This window comes from Suncus etruscus, chromosome 5, assembly GCF_024139225.1.
Source record: "Suncus etruscus isolate mSunEtr1 chromosome 5, mSunEtr1.pri.cur, whole genome shotgun sequence".
Taxonomy (NCBI): domain Eukaryota; kingdom Metazoa; phylum Chordata; class Mammalia; order Eulipotyphla; family Soricidae; genus Suncus; species Suncus etruscus.
This window is the reverse complement of record NC_064852.1, coordinates 11,378,211-11,400,185: the sequence shown is the minus strand read 5'-3', so window position 1 is coordinate 11,400,185 and position 21,975 is coordinate 11,378,211. Positions and strand designations below refer to the sequence as shown.

Below are 21,975 nucleotides of genomic sequence, written 5' to 3'. Positions count from 1 at the left end.
GGGAAAAACCCAAATTGATGCAGAACTATTTTTAGTTTTTGTTATTCCAGTATATCTTATTTTTATTTTTGTTAACTCCAGTATATAAATATTTTATTTCTTCTCACAAACATGAAATAGCACCTAAGAATGTACTGATTTGAAAAATATAATTATGTGTTTGTATTACTTTTACGAACTTTGAAAAATTACAGATTATCAGAACACTGATTCCTGATATCATTTCATAAGAAATGATAGGATCATTGTTAGAGATATACAAAATTATACTTAAAATAGCATTTCTACTTTTGGGGGGGTGGGCAGCTATCAGTTTTCAGGGGTTACTCCTGGCTCTGTGCTCAGAAATTACTTTCAGCAGGCTTTGGGGTCTATATAGGATGCCAGGGAATTAAAACCCAAGTCACTTGCTTGCAAGGCAAACGCCCTACCCACTGTGCTATCACTCTGGCTCTAGCATTTCTATTTAAAATAAGAACTTTTTTTTAATTTTCAGTTTGCCCTAATTATTTCAGGTTTTTTTTTGTTTGTTTGTTTGTTTTGTTTTTGTTTTTGTTTTTTTTTTTGGTTTTTGATTTTTGGTCACACCAGCAACGCTCAGGGGTTACTCCTGGCTCTATGCTCAGAAATTGCTCCTGGCAGGCTCAGGGACCACACGGGATGCCTGGATTCGAACCACCGACCCTTCTGCATGCAAGGCAAATGCATTACCTTCATGCTATCTCTCTGGCCCCTAATTCTTATTTTTGATTCAGGTGCTTCTAATTTATTTCATAACCTTTTGAACACTACTGGTTAACACTTACAATATATTTTATAGCAGAGTTTAATAAGAAAAAGTGTTTGCATGGGGCTATAGCTCTGTGATAGAGCTCTTGGCTTACATGTGTCAGGTCCTGGATTCAGTCCCATCACTGTAAACAAGCAAACATGCTTAATTATCAATTAAGTAAATATGTGTTGATATTCCTATTATTGAGGAATATATTGTCAAATTGCTTTCCATAAAGGTTAGGTCACATCACAGATCCTGTTTATCCTTGAGTTTGAAGTTTTGTGTGTTTCTTCAGGTTGGGAGTACTGGGGACAAACCCAGAGCCTCACACACATGAGGTTGGTGTTCAACCTATTGAGCTGCTCCCAGCCTCAGTGTTGTCTATCCAACATGTGTCTCTGGAAGGACGTCCAGTAGATACCAAAATCCTTAGACCCTTTAGTTGGTAGCCTGATAAACTGCTGGGGGATTGATTATACAGATCGCACTAGATCAGATCAGACTAGAGAACCAAATAGAAGCAAAACAAGATTAAAATAAGTTCCTGCCACTGGAGCACTTGCAGAGACTGAGTCTGGGGGCTCCCTCTCTCTCCTTTCACCCGACTTGCCCAGGTAATCCTTCCAAAGGGCATCTTTAAGTACATAACTGGCCAATTAATATGAAAAGAGCCCTTGTCACTGTGAATTCTGCTAGAAAAGGAGCCTTTAGGCTTGAACATGGAGGTGTGGGATAGAGTGCTCTCCTTTGTTTTCTTTGCCTCCTTCAGTCTTAATGCTGGTTCCAGGACATTTTCTTTCCCAGCCTCAGCCCCCTTAGAGAAAAAGGTTATATTGAATTTTCTAGGTCACCAGGGATCATGTTGGTTTTTAGCTCAGTAGATGTGTTTATTAGGTTGATCGATTTCCTAAATACTTAGAAACTTTTCTGTGTCATTCAGCCTTTTTTGGTCTTGACTTTACATCCAGATATTTGGAATATTTTTAGTGTTCTTGACTATTGTAAGAACTCTCCTGATTTTCACTTTCACTTCTGTAGTGTATACTAGTAATCTTAGAGTGTGTTTATAAAAAAATTTGAAATTGTCAGGAAACATAAATGAATCTGACAAATGAGAGAGGGGCAGAGATGTATTAAATAACGTGTGCTATTTTAACTGTTGAGTTGGGAAAAGTTGTAATATCCTTAACTTTTGCTGGAATAAAACCAAATTTGTCACTTGATTTTCTTTATAATGGTGGATTGGTTTTTCTGTGATACAGAATGTCCTTCACCTTAGTTTCCTTCTGAATATCTGCTAATTTTTTTTTTTTTTTTTTTGGTTTTTGGGCCACACCCGGTAACGCTCAGGGGTTACTCCTGGCTATGTGCTCAGAAGTTGCTCCTGGCTTGGGGGACCATATGGGACACCGGGGGATCGAACCGCGGTCCGTCCAAGGCTAGCGCAGGCAAGGCAGGCACCTTACCTTTAGCGCCACCGCCCGGCCCCAATATCTGCTAATTTTAAGGTCATATATATACCTGGTATTTACAGGAAAACTATCTTGACATTGGGCAATGCTCAGGATTTACTCCTGGCTCTAGACTCAGGGGTCCCTCCTGGCAATATTCAGGGAACCATATGTGGTGCCAGGAATGGAAGTAGGATTGGCTGCATTGCCAGTTAAGGGCCTTCATCTCTGTACTATTTTTCTGACCTTGTATATTTCTTTTTAAATCATACCTTTATGAATTACTTACCGTATTTTCCAGCATATAAGACGACTTTTTTTTTTTTTTTTTTTTTGGTTTTTGGGCCAAACCCGGCAGTGCTCAGGGGTTACTCCTGGCTGTCTGCTCAGAAATAGCTCCTGGCAGGCAGGGGGGATCATGTGGGACACCGGGATTCGAACCAACCACCTTTGTTCCTGGATCGGCTGCTTGCAAGGCAAACGCCGCTGTGCTATCTCTCTGGGCCCCATAAGACGACTTTTTAGCCCATGAAAAACTTCTTAAAAGTCAGGGGTCCTCTTATATACCATATGGTATATAGCATGCTGAAAGTTACTCCAGCTTCAGGGACAAGTGACCCGCACCCCCCCCCCCCACCTCTGCATCCCTCTGTTCAGCTTTTATGGGGAGGCACTCTTTCTCCCTCTAGCTATCCTATTAATCACTGCACTCCAGCCAGCTGCTTTTGGAGGAGCTCCATCTTCCTGCTCTCAATGTAGATCACTGTTTTATGTTTACATGTTTGATGAATAGCCTTATGTTTCTAAGTGACAGTTTTCCAGCTAAGTACATGCATGACATAAGCATTTGAATTAAAATTTCCATATTGAAATCAAATCTTACGTTTTTTAAATTTTCATTTGGTGTGCGTTAAAAGAGAGGTAGTCTTATATGGTGAATATAGCCCAAACACTATATTTTAACAGGAAAAGTAGGGGGTTGTCTTATACACCAGAAAATATGATATTCAGAATACAGACTAGGCCAAGAGTGTGGGTTACAGTAAATATGGTGTGAGTTTACTGTGCCTATGCTTTCTGTGTAATTGATGTAAAGACCAGTGCCTGTGTAAGAACCAGGAGGCAGTTGTAAGGCTCTAAAATAATACGTTATACTCCAGAATTAAGATATTATTTGAATCTGAAACAAATACTGGCATCTTTAGGAATCTGTCTATCTCTGTATCTTCTGGTATAAAACTTTAAATTAGTAACCTGAAAAGGCATTGTCATTCTTTTAAGAAAGAGGTTTATAATAGAACTAGTAAACACTGCTTTGTGAACATTTAAAAAGCAGTAAAACCTGGAAAGAGGTACTCAATGTTTTTGCAAGTGTTAGAAACACTCCCACTACCCTAAAAGCTTTGTTTCTTTTCTTTGTAATTGCTGTCTTATAGTTTTTAATATTATAGGTCATTGTTTTCTGGTTGCAGTGCTGCCTTATCTGTCTCTCATGGGTGATCCCTCCATCTTTCCCCAGTCCCTTTCTTCTCTGCCACCCTTGTCTCTCAGTCCCCAGATCTGAAAGTGGAGCTATAGTATCATGGATACAGTGCTTGTCTTGCACACTGCTGACCCAGGCTCATTTTTGGTGCCATAGTCTCCTGAGTGATTCCTGAGTCGCAGAGTCAGGAGTAAGCCCTTTTTGGCTCAAAACTAAACCAGATAGGAAATGCCAGATACTGAGTGGAAATACAAGTATTTGTATGCAGGCAACCAGAAAATAATTAAGTCTTAATAAGTAGACAAGAATGGAAATCCAGACCTAAAATTGTTTCTGGCTTACTTTGTAGAAACAACAACAACAAAAAAATACATTCTTTGGGCTGGCGCGATAGCACAGTGGTAAAGCGTTTGCTTTGCACTCGGCCAACCTGCACTCGGACCCTGGTTTGAATCCTGTCATCCCATATGTTCCCCCGAGCCTGCTAGGAGCGACTTCTGAGTGCAGAGCCAGGAGTAACTCCTGAGCACTGCCAGGTGTGACTCAAAAACCCAACTTCTCTCCCACCCCGGCCAAAAACAAAAAAAAAAAGCCAAAAAACCCACCACCACCACCACCACCAACAAAAACACATTTCTTTTATGTTTTGATCATGGTTTCAGATGTAGACAAACCACTAGTTAAAACCTTAATATTTTGAAATTAATGGGCATATTAGTTTAAAGGTTTAAAAAAGTCTTTAGTTTCCCATCCTCTTTCCTAATGGGTTAAGAATTTAGAGATGCAGTGATCATTCTTTGTTTTGCAGATTGGAAAATTGAGAATCCAGATTGGAAAATTGAGAATCAGAGGAGATATCTAATATTAGGTCCTTAGGAATTTTTCTTTCTAATCTAGAGTACTTTTTAATTGTCTTAAAAGTCTTTTACACTTTCGCTACCTGTTTGAAGATGACTGTGCTATATTGAGTTTGTCTCCTGCTTCCAAATTGTATGATTCAGGAACTAACTCAGTTGATGCCCCTCAATTTTTAATTAAACCTAATTACCCTGGGGAGAGTGTCCTCATTTTCCACGGTAATTTTATCATGGTCTTTTTACCCTGTAGGTAAAACTGTGTAACCCAAGATTTGTAGATTTAACAGTCTCATTCTTCATTCATGTGTTTGTTTCATGGATTCAAATTTGAAATCAGAATTTGTTCTTGATATCTCTTCTGTTTTTTGTGATCATTGGTGTTTGAATAAACTGTGTTTCGATGTAATTTGAACAGGTGTTGCAGGCAATGGGATATCCAACGGGCTTTGATGCAGATATTGAATGTATGAGTTCTGATGAGAAATCAGATAATGAAGGCAAAAATGAAACAGTGTCTTCAAATTCAAGCAATAATACTGGAAATTCTACAACTGAAACCTCCAGTACCTTAGAGGTATACTTAATATTTCCTTTTCCTTTGAAAGAAAAAAAAAATCCGTGTTTAGTCTGCAAGGAAAGTGCCCTACTTACTCTGCTATTGCTCCAACTTCCCTTTTCAACATTTTTTGAGCATTATTATTATGGTGAATTGTAGTCCCTAAATATTTGAAAGCTGAGAGCTGTCTAATCTTAAGTATTCTCGAAAATACTCAAAAAGTGCTAGTCTTTAATATTTTATTTTCTTTTGGTTCTCTCTTCACTTGAATCTTTACATTCTTATGTGGATTACTTTCTTTCCTTCCCTCTATATGCAAATCAGTTTGTTTTACAACTCCTAGAATGCTTTTTCTATAGCATAATCTTGTGTATTGCATTGTTTTTCTGTTATACAGAATATACCTTAGTTTCCTTCTAAATATCTATTATTTTTTATTTATTTATTTATTTATTTATTTATTTTTGTGTCACACCAGGCAGCACTCAGGGGTTACTCCTGGCTCTATGCTCAGAAATCGCTCCTGGCAGGGTTGGGGGACCATATGGGATGCCGGGATTTGAACCACTGTCCTTCATGAAAGGCAAACACGCCTTACCTCCATGCTATCTCTCTGGCCCCATATCTGTTAATTGTAAGGTTATATATACACATTGTACTTACAAGAAAACTATCTTGAAGGCTAGATAAAAGTTTTTCTCTCATGGAGTTTTCAAAACGTGTCAGTTGTAATGCATGCAATGTTTTATAGTTATTATATCTGTCTGTCTATTGCTCTCCAGCTTCTCAAGAGCAAAGAATGACTTTTTTTTATTGACTAACTTAAGACTCTCTCCAGTCTGCGGCCAACTGGTTTTACTTTAGTTTCCCTTCAGAGATACTGTCTTGAGGTGTTTGAGACCAGTTTTCTCCCATTTACCAAATTTAGTTATTTTCTTCTAGCCCTAAATATGAAAAACTGTGAGCACTCTTACACTATTTGTTCAGTTAGTCACTTAGACTTTAGAGTCTAGGTCTGCCCTCAGACTTTGTTGCTTTTGAGTGTTTGTTGGCATACCCTTGCTTCAGAAGTGATCCGCATTTAAGCTAAAGACTGTGTTCGTAATTTTAATGATAATGTCATTTGTGAATGTATCAAAGTCATCAATCATCATGTTAGTGCTTACTTGCAAGCAAGGAGCTTTCCAATCTTATTTGGTGCCTATAACCTTTTTCGTTAAGAAAAAGATAAATTGGGCCCGGAGAGATATAGCACAGTGGTGTTTACCATGCAAGCAGCCGATCCAGGACCAAAGGTGGTTGGTTCAAATCCCGGTGTCCCATATGGTCCCCCGTGCCTGCCAGAAGCTATTTCTGAGCAGACAGCCAGGAGTAACCCCTGGGTGTGGCCCAAAAACCAAAAAAAAAAAAAAAAAAAGGAAAAAGATAAATCACCCTATATACCTCAGGAAATCTACCTCCTTTAAGTGAACAAACAGAATCGATTCTTCTGTAGCTCCCCTCTCTCCTGCACCCCTTGAGAGCAGCCTCACCCACTTTGAGAAACATGTCTCCAGAGTATGATTTGGAGCCTTCTTTTCTTCCCACAGCCTCCTCTGTTCCATTCCCTCTTTGGATGTTTTTGTAGTGACTCGGAGTCACACACATGGTGGCTGTGCTCACAGGTACTTTAGGTTACTGTGATAATGTACTCAGTGGAGCTACTCAGGTGCTCCCTGGGGATTGCACTCCTAATTCAGGTTTTTTCAGATTTGGTACTTTGCACATATGTTCATTCTTGTTGGGTTGTACTTTCTTTATTTGGGGGAGGGAATCTCTTAATCTGTGCTAGGCAGTTGCTCAGCTTAAGGGTGCTCCTCCTGGAAATTCTCAGTACTTCGTGTTGAAAGTTTCTTGCTATGGCCAAGGATGCAAGTGTTATTTGGGCTCTGTAGTGCTGGAGCCACCAGGCCTACATCTGCCAGCCCTTGAAGGTCCTCTGGGCTAGAATCAGTGATGCCTAAGAGAATAGGGTCTTGATCTGGGCCCCATTATGCAAGTTACTGCACTTGGACCATGGACTCAGTCCGAAGAGATTCACTCTCTAGTTGACGAGCTTGCACTCTTCTGTTTGTGGTGTTTTCTGGAATGGTATAGGATTTAATGCTCACACCTTTGTAGGGGGCTTCCCTGTCAGTGCACAGAGGCTTAGGAGCTAGGCCTGGCAGTCCTGGGGCCACCTGGGCCATACCTGGATGTATTCTATGGGGCAATAGGGTGCTTGGGATCAACCCCAGCCCTCGCCTTTTGTGCTATCTATAATCTCTAACATGTATTTTTCATTTTAGTGCTCACATAACCTGCAGTTTTGTGTGGTTAAAATCACTTCTATGCTATTCCAGAGATCACAGACAGCAAAGCTGCCAGGGTTAGACCAAGGCTCTTTTGCAGCAGAGACATAGTGCACTCATTTTCATAAGCAATGTGATAATACTCTAATCTTTCCTTGAATTGGCCTGTTTTTAGGTAAGAACTCAGGGCCCTATCCTCACAGCAAGTGGCAAAAATCCTGTGATGGAGCTCAATGAAAAAAGGAGAGGACTTAAATACGAACTCATCTCAGAGACGGGTGGAAGCCATGATAAGCGCTTTGTAATGGAGGTATGTACCCCGGGACATTCTGACCTTGGTTTCCCCACAGGGACAACAAATTGTGTCCTGAGCCCTTGAGGAACAAGTGCTAGTACCAGGTTTCCTTAGACTTGTCATTGTTTGACTCTTGCTGTTTTCTCTGTTACGATGTATGTCAATAGAAATACATAGAGACATTGTGAGAGATAACTTACAGAGAATTGTTCTCGATTGTAGGTGGAAGTAGATGGGCAGAAATTTAGAGGTGCAGGTCCAAATAAGAAAGTCGCGAAGGCCAGCGCAGCTTTAGCTGCTCTGGAAAAGCTGTTTTCTGGACCCAATGCAGCAAATAATAAGAAAAAGAAGATTATTCCTCAGGTATGACTTAAACTTTGTAATACATTTGAAGATGTTGCCAAAATTAAATTTCTTATTTTTTTTCTTTGCCCTACTCTAGGTTTTTCTAGCTTTTTTTTAATTTTTTTATTTTCTTGGGTTGGTGATTTTTTTTAAAGTCACAGATATTGTAAATATTGTAATAAGGTGTTATTATAATGTTGCTATAAAAGTTATTATAAAATATTATAAAAGCTGTTTTCTGTTCTGTGTTTTTTCTGTAAAATTATATATTCAAAAGATATTGGCATATGGGGTCTTTTAGTTTTTTTTCTAGATGAGTTAGAACGCTAAGGAATTTGAACTTTAATGAGATGGTTGTATTAGCTAGCTGAGGGAAACTGTCAAGAGCTCTTAGGGGCATACCTTTATCACAAATGTTACTTTTCTGTTTAGTGCTTTTGTGTAATTTATTTTCGATTTTCCTTTGTGGGAGGTGCAAGCGGCACAGGTGTTTCTGTTCCTTACTGGCACTGGCAACGCCAGAGCTGCTGAGGGGCCAGTGTCATTGTAAGGTATTTTGAGAAGATGGTCTCCTGGTCCAGAGTCTCTGGGAGTCGAATCATGCATTGATTGATGAATTAAACAATATCTTTTATGATAGTGATACTATCAGACATATACCACACATATCACTTTGAAGGAAAAAGAGCATATGAGTAAATATGATGCATTTTCTCCTCCATGGAGTTCTGGTGTAATAAAGTCTGAATATATAATATGATAGAAATGAATCAATTACGTCTTTATATTTTGTATTTTTCGGACTATGTCTGGCACTGTTCAGAAGACCATATGGTGTTGGAGATTGAACCTCGGTTGGCCACCTACAAGGCAAACACCCTCCTTGCTGTGCTATAATTTGACCCCAAATCAAAGTCTTTAGAATGATAGCAGGAAATGGATTATTTAAGATTTTGTTTTAATCCACGTTGTTTATTTACTTTTTACATTTACTGAGAACAATGTGGGAAGAGAAAATTAATCTCACTTTCTAAATGAGAAAACAAGGACCAGAGGCCTTGCTTGAGATGTGCAGTGACATGCTTAGCTGATGACTGCAGCTTCCTTTGAATTGGGCATCATGGTATGTGGTAGCCAACTTAGACTCTTGAGTTTATTTAAGCTTCTGATATCGACTGTAATTAATAAACACAGCTTATTCAGGGATTCAAAGTATCATTTACTTAAGTGACTTTACTTTTTAATGTGTTTAAATAGAAAATTTAACACATTTAAATATCTATAATTAATAGAAAGAGAAAATAAGTTGATCTCTTTCAAAAATTACAATATTTTTCTTTTCTTTCCTCCCTCTCCCCTCTTCCTCCCCTCTCCCCCTTCCATCCCCTTCCCTCCCCATCTATCCCCTCCTCTCCCCATCTATCCCCTCCTCTCCCTCCTCTCTCCCCCTCCCCATCCTTTCCTCTCCCCTCCTCCCCACTCCCTGCCTCTCCATCCTCCTCCCCTCCACCCGCTCCCCCTCCCTCCTCTTCTCTCCTTCCCTTCCTTCCTTTCTCTCCTCCCTCCATTCCCCCCCCCTCCTTTTCTTTTCACTTTTGGGTCATACCTGTTAGCACTCAGGTTACTTACTCCTGGTTCTATGCTCAGAAATTGCTCTAGACAGGCTCGGGGGACCATATGGGATGCTGGGATTCGAACCACTGTCCTGCATGCTAGGCAAACGCCCTACCTCCATGCTATCTCTCCAGCTCCTTTCTTTTTTTTAAATTTTATTATTATTTGGTTTTTGGGCTACAGCTGGTAGTGCTCAGGACATATTCCTGGCTCTACCTGCACTCAGGGATCTCTTCTGGCAGGCTCAGAGGACCTTTGGGATGCTGGGAATCAAACCAAGGTCATCAGTATGCATGGGAAGCACTATTCCTACTGAACTATCACTTTGGCCCTGCAGGGTTTTTTTTGTTTTTGTTTGTTTGTTTGTTTGTTTGGTTTTTGGGTTACACCTGGTGATGCTCAGGGATTACTTCTGGTGGCTATGTGCTCAGAAATCACTCCTGGCTTGGGGGACCATATGGGATGCTGGGGATCGAAATATGCTGGGGTCCGTCCTAGATTGGCTGCGTTAATTAAAAGAACATTGTTGCCCGGTTTGGCATGTTCCTCCCGCCCCCCCTATTGGTTATATTTTGTATTTGGTTTGTTAATTTTAAGGCTTAAACTCTTATGTCCAGCTCAGATGATCTCCGTAAATTTGATTCTAGTGACATAAACTTGTGTGGCCACTCACTGCAGCTGCAGATTATTGTTTCCGAACCACTTTGGACTGAATATTTATCTCTATATATTTAGGTCTACCTGAAGTCTCTCACTTTTAGAAATTTTCTATACCAGAATCTATAAAAGTCATTTTATCCCCATGCATTTGACAGCCAAGAAGCAGTCTATTTTGGATGAATGCGTTGGATTATTTTTGGGTCCAATGAAAAATAGCTGTTTTTCTGCTTGTTACATTTTGACCTTTAAACTGTAAAATTCTATCCAGTCATACCAGTTAAGAGTATCTTGTCACAAGAGGAAGAAAAGAATAAAAAGATGCCAAGTGTTCAGTGAGAGGTATATGAGCATAGCACATAGTTTCTTGGTATTGCCTGAAGTATTGTGGACTTTTCTTGACTGTGAGCTTGGAGATTCTACACCTTTTTCCTTGCACCATGGATGTAATAGGAAAGTTTAATACTGTCCAATTATTAGTTATTACATATCTCGGCTTTTAAAAAATAACAGGCATATCTCAGAGTGAATATCCTGTGATTTTTCTCACAATTCACATTTGAGAAAGAGATGCTCAACTAACTGTATTTACCATTGTCTTTCTCCAAAGCAGAGAAAGTAGGTATATTATCCTTGTTTTAAAATTAGCAAAAATAACCTATAGAAAAAATGAGAATGAACCTTTATTTTACTGAATAAATTTTGACGCTTTACATTTTTATTTAATGATTATTGTGCAAATTTAGAACCAGCCTCCACATCTTTGATCTTTAGGACAAGTGAGTTAGGTACTTGCCTTGCATTAGGCCAATCCAGGTTCAATCCCTGGCATCCCATATGGTCCCCCAAGTACTGCCATTATTAATTCTAAATGCAGAGCCAGGAGTGACCCCTGAACATTGCTGGGTGAGGCCCCAAAAACTTAAAAAACAAAATAATAAACAAGAAAACAACCAAACCCCCACATCTTTCTTTTATCTTCTAGTCTTATTTCTTTTTCCATCATCCAAACTTGGATGATTTATTTTTGCAGTATTCTTTTTTTTTTTTTTGGTTTTTGGGTCACACCTGGCAGTGCTCAGGGTTTACTCCTGCCTCCATGCTCAGAAATTGCTCCTGGCAGGCATGGGGGACCATATGGGACACCGGGATTCGAACCGATGACCTTCTGCATGAAAGGCAAACGCCTTACCTCCATGCTATCTCTCCGGCCCCGTTGCAGTATTCTTTATTTATAGATAGAAATTATTCTGTGGCTTTGACCTAGGTTTCAATTTCTATGGTTCAGTCAGATATAAAATGACTTTGGGTGTAACTTGACACCTGAAATTTGTGTGTGCAATGTGAGCTCTTTCTGAGTTGCCCTAGTGAGAAGAAATTACTTGCACGGTTTTATGTGCTCACAGTATTTTCTAGGGCAAAGCCTTTAAAACCTGTGGTTCATGACCTCATGATAACTGAACGAGAGTTGTGAAACAAAAACTTTTAAACAGGCAGCGATAGCACAGCAGTAAGGCATTACCCTTGCACGTGGCCCACACTGGATGGACCTGGTTCCAATCCCAGCATCCCCGATGGTCCCCCAAGCCTGCCAGGAACGACTTCTGAGTGCAGAACCAGGGGTAACTACCCCTGAGCGCCACCAGGTGTGACCCAAAAACCAAAAAAATTTTTTTAAATAATTTTTAAATGATTATTGGGGCCGGAGAGATAGCAATGTAGGTAAGGCATTTGCCTTGCATGCAGAAGGTCGGTGGTTCGAATCCCGGCATCCCATATGGTCCCCCGAGCCTGCCAGGAGCGATTTCTGAGCATAGACCCAGGAGTAACCCCTGAGCGCTGCCAGGTGTGACCCAGAAACCAAAAATAAAATTTTTTAAATGATTATTATAGTTAATATTTGATTTCTATGCCTGTATCCCTGAGGTCATATAAAAAGTTTCTCGGGTTGCAATGGGTTCCCAGCGGGAGAGAGTTTAGGAAGCACTGTTCCAGAAGCACTGTGACAGGTAGGTGTTCTCTTTTTTATTTTTGGAGGTTCTTTCCTTACTCATCATCTATACCTCAGATTCCTCAAAGGCTGTACCTTATAGCAGTAAATAATAGGATCACTTAGTAATAAAAACGTGTTCTTCTTAACAGGCAAAGGGTGTTGTGAATACAGCTGTGTCTGCAGCAGTCCAGGCTGTCCGGGGCAGAGGAAGAGGAACGCTAACAAGAGGGGCTTTTGTTGGGGCCACAGCAGCTCCTGGCTACATAGCTCCAGGTACAGTCCTCCCCCTAAGACCTTTGTTCCCTCTGCTGTAAGAAGATTTGAAGAACAGCCCCTCTCTCTCCCTTGTTTTCTGGGGTCGAGCCTCATCTCTGGAAATAGCCTGGTGCAAAGAGATTAAGACTGCTAAGGCAATAGGATCTGATGGTTGAGGAATAATGAATTTGTTTTGACAATAAGAAAGGTCACTCATTTCATAGTGTGGGGCATTTGGACACCTGAGTGTGTGTTGTATATTCATTCCATAAGGGCCATAGAAGGTAGATTGAGTAAATGAAAGAAAATAACTGATAAGATTCTCCATAGTTTGGGTGAAAGCTGGCATTCTGAGTTTTTTTTTTTAAGTTGGTGTTTGGAAATGGTGAAAAGGGGGTAAAGAAGTACAAAAGGAGAGAACTTAATTATCGAAAGATACTCTTCATATTTCCTCTCCTCTAAGTTCTTTCACTTGTGTTTAGTTCTGTTTCCAGACATTGTTTCCCTTCTCCAGGGGAGGAAGCTGAAGGCTAAATGTAGCCCCATGTGAGACATACTAGTAAACAGATACTGCAGGAGGGTAGTAGTAGTTGTCCCAGAGTTTTGTTTCTTCCCATTGCAGCACTGTCATGAGGTGTGAGAGATGCGAGGGAAGAGACAGCTTCCTTTTGCCTTCATTTTTAGCCCTTATGTTCTTGCAGTTTGTGCATAGGTTCTCTATAGTACTGAAGGTTTGTGCATAGGTTCTCTATAGTACTGAAGGTGTGACATTCATTTGACAGGTAAATTGCTTATTGGCCAAAATTAAGAATTGTGTCTCACATGTCAGCCATTATTTTTAATCTAACGTGACTACGAAGTTTAGAATGTGTTCCCCTCCCTCCCTTTTGGAGGGGAAGTACTTGGCAGTGCAAGAGGGGGCTTACTCCTCGCTTCGTGCTCTTGGTGGGATTCAGGTCCATTTGCACTGCTGGGGATTGAATGAACCCAGGTTTACTGCATGAAAGGCAAGTGCCATACTCACTGTGCTATCTTTCCAGCCTCAACTCAGTTTGTAGAGGAGTCTGTAAGGCCCCTTTGTCGTTAAAGGTCATCTTGCTAGCGAGAGGTGGGGTCAGGGTTTAGAATCCCCATAGCTGGCCTTATCAGTAACCTCGTCTCTTGGTCACAGACTGATCCCTGCACACTTTTTCATTGTAGTTGAATTTTCGGCCTGTTCAGTCCCTGCTTTCTGAAAAGAGGCTCTAGACAGTTATGTTTTCCAGCTCTGATAGATGGTTGATTTGAATAGTTCTAAAAAACCTTTATTGGGGTGCCGGTGGGTGGGGTGGGCAGTGGGGTATTAAAAAAATACTTTTTTCTTCAGCAAATGGTAATAATGTGAATGATTAAACCAGATACGCTGCCAGGTGTAGGTGGTTCAAAGGTGAAGGAGAGTGTTTCTTTCACTCTCTCTAGTGGGGAGCAGAGACTGAGCCAGTTCCGTTACTGTGAGGAAGAGCCTGGTGTGTTCTGTGAGGCGCAGGAGAGGCTAGTTTTACGCCACACTAAAGAGCTTCTGCCTGAAGCAGGATGGAAAGGATCAGGAGGAGAGGGCCATTGTGGGACCGGCTCTCATTTTTCTCACCTCAGAAGCTGTCTTCAGACCTCAGGCATGGGCCAGTGGCTGCTTGGGAATTGGACTGTGCTGGTTAACCTTTGTCCACACTGACGTGCTTTCTTCTTCTTTGTCCCAGGCTATGGAACACCATATGGCTACAGCACAGCAGCCCCAGCCTATGGTATGTACAACTGTCTTACTGGTTAATCCTCTTAGCCACTCTGTCACAGGGATCCAAAGCACAGTGTGTAGCTATCGAGCTTCTTTAAATGAATTGGAGGTTTTCAGGCCTATATTTCATCCAGTGACCCACCTTAAATTCCCTCTGAAAACGCCACAACCTTGTGGTTCTTAGTTTGGTTGGAGTTGTTCTTTTCTTTGCTTTGCCTGACTGAAGGACTGCTTGTTCTAATTGCCTGTTTCTGACCATATTGAAATTAAATATTTGAAGTAGTTCTTCTTACAGCCAACTTACACTCCATTCAAAGGGTACTGAAGGGCCATACCAAGTTTCTGGCTTGGCTGTCTGCCAGTGATGTGGCTTAATTTAAGTGCCTGGTTTGCAATTGTGTGAACTGTGGGTGATTTAAGAATTAGGAAAGGCTAATTACTTTATATTTGTGAAGTCCTTTCCCAAATGGTTGGCTTTAGAATTCGGTCAATGAGCCCTAGAGAGAAGGTGAGGGGGAGTATCTCCAGCAGTGTGACTTCAGTGCTCACTGCAGAAAGGCTGCCTGCCTGTCCAAAAAAAAAAAAAATACGAATATCTTCTTGCCGCCCACCCCTGCTGCCCATACAAAAAAGCGCACAAACCAACCATAGTGGCCCTTTGGATAACTTTTGAATGAGGTTTATGTGGCAATGGAGGCAAGTGGGTTTGGAGTCAGTGATATGCTGTCTTAGACATTTTTCCTAACTTAAGTGCTACATGTTGAGAAGCAATCACCTTGCAGAATGTTTGTCTCTGAGAGAAGAGAGAGAGAGAGAGAGAGAGAGAGAGAGAGAGAGAGAGAGAGAGAGAGAGAGAGAGAGAGAGAGAGAGAGAGAGAGAGAGAGAGAGATTGAAATTGTGTGAGAATGTACATGCAAAGAGAGAGAGATTATAGTCTGAGAATGAGCATGCAGTGTGCCTCCATGCAGACTTGGGCTGGGTGTGCGTGTGCATTGAAGGAAAAGGCCACGAATGTGCTACTTGTGACCTTAGTCCTTTACATGAGCCCTGAGACCTTCATTATGCTTTCTTCATGCATCAACTTTCCCCATTTTGTTTGAAAATTATGGGTCCTCAAGACATTTCTAATGAAGCTTCATCTGGTTTCATAGTTTTAGAAATAAGTAGAAAGAAAAGGCATCGTTTGAACCTTTTCTCCATGTAGGTAATTTGCATCCTGAAAAGGCGTGGAGAAACTGCAGGAGTTAAACTTGTGGGATGGGTTCAGAAAATTCCCTCCTTTACCTGCACGTGTCCCTTGGCACACGCAGGTCTTATCAAAATTTCCCAATATGCTTCATACCCTTAGATAGTGGGTGACGAGGAGTTAGGGACTCATCCAAGAAGATAATTTAACAGTTTTTCCCCCCTAAATTTAAACACTCCAGCTAGCTCCTTTTGATTTGGCCATTTGCTTTTGCCATTCAGCTAACATCTGGATATCCCAATCACATCATCCTTCCTGTGAATCAGGTTTGGTTGGTTTACCCACATACATTTAGTCTTGTGAGGCGCATAATAGTTACAGATGTTTTGTGGGTGCCATTTAAGTGCCATGATCTTAAGGAAGCAGGTTCTGAAGTCTTTTTTTTTAAAGACAGTTTCACATTCCTTAGTACAGGCTTGCTAGAGTGGAATTGCCTCTCTACATTTTCTTAGAGCTAGCAAATATGCTACATTCATGTTTCCCCTCAATCTTTTTAATTTCTCTCTCTTGTTCCTCCCTTTCCTCTAACATTACACTTCCACCTCGTGGCCTCTGAGGCCCGCTTTTGAAGGCTCCTCTCTTCCATGTGCCATATAACTGACTTCCAAAGCTGGTGAAATTTGACGCCCCCATTTTTCACATAAAAGATTTGGTTTTTTAAATGTTATTGTGATGCCAACCTACTAAAACGATGCTTTATTTTGGCTGTAAGGTAAATATGTCTTTTGGCCTTTGTAAAGCTGTTGCATGTGGGGTAATTTCCCTCTGATCATCTGGTGCTCTTGAATACCTGCTGTTGCTGCTTTGTGATTTCTCCGTAGGTTCAGTATTAGACTAGAAAGAGCAGATTTCAAATCATGCTTGAGTATGCAGAAGTTTGTGAGGCCACAAGAACTGACTAATTACAAAATTAAGAAAGTAATTAATCTTTCCAGATTTGCCATGCCAATATTGGCAGTAGCCATGACGAAGAAAAATACTAGGTCACGACTCCACTTGGAGTCGTCCACCTGGGGACCTGAGGCCCCTACCGAAAGCTGTGCCCTGGCCCCGACAGGCACTGTTCCTCCTGCACTGTGTGATGGCTAAATTGAGATCCACTATGGATTTCCAGAGTCGCTATGGACTATGAATCAATAGCATTGCTTGCTCCTTAGAATTCATGGCAGCTCACTCAGATGAAACTGCTTCCTAGATATCATTCTTCCTGTGATGTTATTTGGAGTGGAAAATACTGTGAGAATATTAAGAAAAATTTCAAAATAGTTTATGTGGAGAGATGTGAGTCTCTTCCTAAATATGGTACATGTTGACTGACTAATCTGGAAAAGGTTAATGATAATTAATGTGAGATTTTTTTTAACCTGAAATTTTTACTGGATTATTAAACTTATTTGGAGTCCTCTCCGTTTCTTTTCTCTGTAGGTTTACCCAAGAGAATGGTTCTGTTACCCGTTATGAAATTCCCAACATATCCTGTTCCCCACTACTCATTCTTTTAGCAAATGACAGAAGCTAATTCCTATTGAACAACAAACATACAGTACAATACAGAATGTTAGAGAAAAGCCTTTTTATTCTGCTTTCTTTGAACACATACTTGATCAAAATTATTTGTAAAGAACATCTTTCCTACTTTTTGATTTTAACAAATTGCAAATTTAGTTCTCTAAAACTTGAAAACAAACAAACAAAAAAGAAACTAGTTCTGTGAAACGGTACCTCATTTCTGGAAAATACCAGCCCTTCTGTTCTAGGGAAATAAGTCTAGCAGTTCAAAGTTTAAGTTTTAAGAGGAGTATCAGATTATGTAAAATTAAATTTGTGAAGGATGTATAGTCTCAAACACTGATCACAAATAAACTGCTTTGTTGTAACACAGAGTACTGCCTGGTTCCTGATGCAGTCACTGATTTTTAGCTGATTGATCTGTATTTGCCCCAGGGCACTTTAATTCAATTTGGGCTGTAGTTATTTTTTTTAATACAATAGACTTTTCATTTAAACTTTGTAAATATTAAAGTGTGTAATAAAACCAATAAAATATGGGTTTGAATATTGTTTTAGCTTATTTTTTATATGTTTGGTATCAAATTACAAGGAATTGAAAACTCAAAATAATTTAGCCCTATAAGCCCATTTGTAAGCAAACAGCTAAAAACAAAGCAAAGGCAACTGTTAGTTCGAGTCAGTCTACTTTGTAAGCCCTGTGTAGTCTTGAAGTACAAGGGCAGCCCCTGATAAAGCTGTATTAGCTGTATTCTGTTATTTGAGCATTGCTTATTAAAATGATGGCACGACCCAGAGATGGGAAAGGAGGAATGTGATTATTTCAGTTTCCGGATTTCCAAGTTTAAAAAAATAAATTAATCAGTCAATCACCCTTTCTTGTTCTTGTGGCCTTCTTCACTCTGTAAGATACTGTGTTCACTCCCTGGCTTTTTTCATTCAGATAGATGATTAATGATTTTTCTGGGATTCATTGAAGGGTCTCTTTTTCTCTTCAATTACATCAGAATCTAAAGCAGCAACAGGGTCCCCATAAAAACTTGCTCTTCAATTGTCCCAGTTCTTGTTGAGTGCTGCTGTGAAAAGTGACAGGTTTCAGCCATGGGTCAGCATTTATTTTTAAGATAACGGATTGAGCCGGTGAAAAATGATCAGCCAGTAACATTGTGCTATTCTGTCAAGGGCGCAGACCTAAGTCTTCCACTTGCATTCCCACTTTGTTTGGAAAGCGTCTGATGTTACTAGAAGAAAATGGTTTCATTAAGGTATCCACCCCCACGAAGGCAGCAGTGCCTGTGGGCCCACATCCGTACTCACAAGTTGCCGTTTCTCAAAGTTATCTGTTTTGAGTAGTATGAATTAGCAAGTCTCGCCTCTCTTAAATTCTTGTTTCTGGAGCTGAACCTCACTGCTTGGCAGTGCATGGACCTCATTGAACGTGCATGTTTCCGTACCAGAATCCTTTGGGGCCACTGACTGTGGCTGAAACGGGCAATTTAAAACTAACGTAGTGTCACGGCTCCAGAGTACATCTTATTTGTGCTCCTTGATCATTTTTCTACATCAGTGGTGGGTGATACTTTAATAAAACCTTGTCACTTGCTAGAAATAGCTGTGAACTTACCATACTCATCCTGTGCATTAGCAGCTAGACGTAAATGAGAGGGCCGATTGCAGCTGGGAGTTTCCATGTTTCATTGATTCGTTTTTGCTGACCTATGGATGAAACAGAGCCATCACTGAGAAGAAAAAGCATGGCTGGTAGTGTCCAGTTTTGAATTAACGCTCTATTGACACAGTCCTCTCTGTTTCTGGAATCCTACTAATTGGCAGCTGCCGCTGTATCGATCTTTGAAATTGAGCGTCAAATTTGCATTCCAAGTTGGAATCTCTCTGGAGATTTCTCCTAGAAAATTCTTTGGAAGTAGCTGGCTGAGCTTTCTGACTCAGCCCCTCGAGAATGGAAAAAGGGAGCTGTGCTCTTTTCCAACATGATGGCAGTCATTTCAAATGGTTTCTACCAAGTCTTTTATTATTTTCCTTTAATTTTGTTGTTTGTTGGAAGTTACTAACCATGTTGTAAACCTCTGCCCAGTTGCTGCGAACTTTTACATTTCTCTGCTTTACTTAAAATAATTGAGCTGTCAGTCCTTTGTTAGAAGTGGTAACCATGCAAGTTCGACTGTTGAAATTTTGTAATGAATTAAGTGTCCCCCCCCCCCCCACCTTGCCCTTCCCACCCTCATTTTGTAATGAAAATTCCACTTACAGCTGAAAGAGCAGAGAAATCTAAATGAAGCTCTTGGCTTCACCAAATTCTCTGGCATTAACACCAAGCTTTGCTTCTCTGCTCTTCTCCCCACTGTAGGTGGTTTTTTCATTGACAGCCCCTATTGCCAGCCTCTGAGCGTCGCACCATTTATTATTCACTTGGGCCCTCAAGATTTCTTCTCTGACTTCTAGAACCATCAGGTTGTCTGGCTTGAAATGGCAATTTCTATGTTCTGATCTTAAAAGCAATGTGATGACCCCCCTCCCAACCACCTACCCCCGAGGCTTTCCAGCTTTCAGATAAACTACTCTGACACATTATTTTGGAAAGCAATGACTGAGCATTTTAAAGAAGAGCAATACTTTATTCCAAGCCACGGTGTCTGATTTCAGCCCTTTCCTTTGGAAACCTAGCAATATCCGAAGCTTGTCCCTCCTGCCGTAGTCTCTTGTCAGGGAGTTTACAGACCAATCTAGAACTCAGAGCTAGCGCATTAGCTGTGCTGTCTTCTGACAGTGTTTTTTTAACCTTTTCTTTTTTATTTAAAAAAGCACATAAATAGAACTGTTGCATTCCTGTCAGTCAGTGCTTTTATGATTTCTCAAGAGTTGGGGGGGGGGGGGGCCTCCTCGAAGCCATACTCTTTGCCACGGGGGTTGGTGCCCAGCCAGATAGGTGATCTGCTGCCTGTGTTTGTTCAGGCTGCAGAAGCACCCAACACCGGTGCAAGGTAATTGGTCTGATAAATTCCCAACATACCTCATGCTGACTCGATGCAGCACGTGGTGCAGTGAGGTGTGGAGTCCTCGCACTGCCTGTTGTCTCTCTTACTCTCAACCCAGGCAGCAAACCCTGGAGAGGTTCTGCTGGTCTTAGTCGCCTTTTCTTCTTTTAAGACAATTCTGACTTTGGGTGAATGTGTGAAAATCATGAATCAGTCACCATTATTAATTGAAGAGCTGGGAATACCTCGTTAATGTCTTTTTAAAACTGGTGTTGGACCCTCTGTGTATTTCAGGTTAATACTTTTAAGCAGTTTTCAGCACGTTTATCTCACTTTATTCTCGTTCTCCTCGGACCTTCGTAGCCATATCACTTGTATAAAATAGGCTGAGATATAGTGACTGTAAGCTGTGGTCTCAGTATGCAAAGGTAAGCTCTTTTATTTTCTGATTCAAGAGAAAATGAATTTAAAAAGTCAATGAACACAACATGCATATATGACAATCATATATGGTGTATTTGATCTCCTAGGTCTATGTCATCACATGAACTTAAAAGATTTTATGATCTAAATGTAAACTAGTAAATTTTGACATTTGTTTGGATGTCCTTGTAATTTTTTTTTTTAGTTAAGAGACTTTTCCTTCTTGCTGAGTTGAGTGTGTGTATGTGGGTAGAAACTTACAATGTAATGTGAATGTGAATCACACTCATGCACCTGTTGAAATGAGAGGAGTCCAGGTGTGATAAGATTTCACCAAGGAAGAGGTTAATGGCAGGGCACATGGTTTTGGCCAAAGAGCTACAAGAGCTTCATAGGCAACAAAACTGGTAACAGCACGGGTAGGTCTTGTCAGAGGGAGCTGTTACACAAGCTGAGGATCAAAGTGCCAATTTCTTCTGGAGAGAAATTTCTCTGAGAAATAAAAATCTCTGATCTATGTTGTATGACCCAGTACAACTGCAGCAAGAAGCCATACATTTAAAGCAATAGAAAAAGAAAAAGAAAAACAAACACAAAACCAAAACATGTAGGTAACTATGGAAAAACTCAGTTTTGACTGAGTGAAGCTAGACTATTTGCAGGACAACTTTGGCAAGACTCAGAATGGTGACTACCCAATGTGCAGAGACCAAATAGACTCATGGTGACTCAACTCCTTTCTAGGTTAGGGAGCTAAGTCATTCCCACCATGTCCAGCTATCATGAAATTTCTGTAAAGGATGGGAGGATTAGGCCAAATATTTTAATAAGAATTTGCTTCGTTTAGTGTGTCCCATAAATGCATTTTATATGTCATAGATGTTTTATGCTAAAGCTGTATTTGATATATAGATTAAATTGAATATTATGTTTTATATTTGTCTCTAAGTAGCAGTTTTCTTTTTATTACTAACTTTGAAGGTTGCTGGAACAACTGTTTCCCCGCCATACAGAAGCAGTATGTATGTCGAATGTCGCTTTGGCATCCATAAAAAAGACTGTACAATGTCTAGAGGCTTAAGTACCAGCTACATTCCAGATCTGATCAAATAGCCCAGTTCTTTGGGTGCTAGTGAATCAGAGGCTCGGCCCTGGGAAGCATTGTAAGTCTGAGAGTCTTCTTGTTGGTGGAATTGGGCCTACTGTAAATATTTTAAGTTGGGCAATATCATGTGCATAGAACAATATCATTAGATGATTAACTTAAAAGTGTATTTATAAATATTTTAGTCACATGGGCCCTCTGACGTCCTCGAAATGGGCATCATTTGAGACTTCATGCAGTCTAACACTGGCAGTTAAACTAACTCTGGTTTATGTTCATGGCCTCCTATCCAAGGAAGCAAACTGAACAAATT

At 40.5% G+C, this 21,975-nt stretch overlaps 1 protein-coding gene across 2 annotated transcripts in view; it reads left to right on the top strand.

The window, feature by feature from the left end:
• The window catches only part of STRBP (spermatid perinuclear RNA binding protein), a 67,773-nt gene extending 47,180 nt beyond the window's left edge, over nt 1–20,593 (top strand). The window contains exons 12-17 of one of the 2 annotated variants that reach the window (XM_049774147.1): nt 4,982–5,140; nt 7,628–7,762; nt 7,970–8,110; nt 12,506–12,629; nt 14,348–14,392; nt 20,429–20,593. In XM_049774147.1, the coding sequence (XP_049630104.1) occupies nt 4,982–5,140; nt 7,628–7,762; nt 7,970–8,110; nt 12,506–12,629; nt 14,348–14,392; nt 20,429–20,433 (609 nt within the window). In that variant the 3' untranslated portion in view covers nt 20,434–20,593. Of the gene's footprint in view, nt 1–4,981; nt 5,141–7,627; nt 7,763–7,969; nt 8,111–12,505; nt 12,630–14,347; nt 14,393–17,054; nt 18,013–20,428 lie in introns of those variants that run through there. The other variant, XM_049774146.1, reaches the window with a different exon arrangement.
• The last annotated feature ends 1,382 nt before the right edge of the window (nt 20,594–21,975 follow it).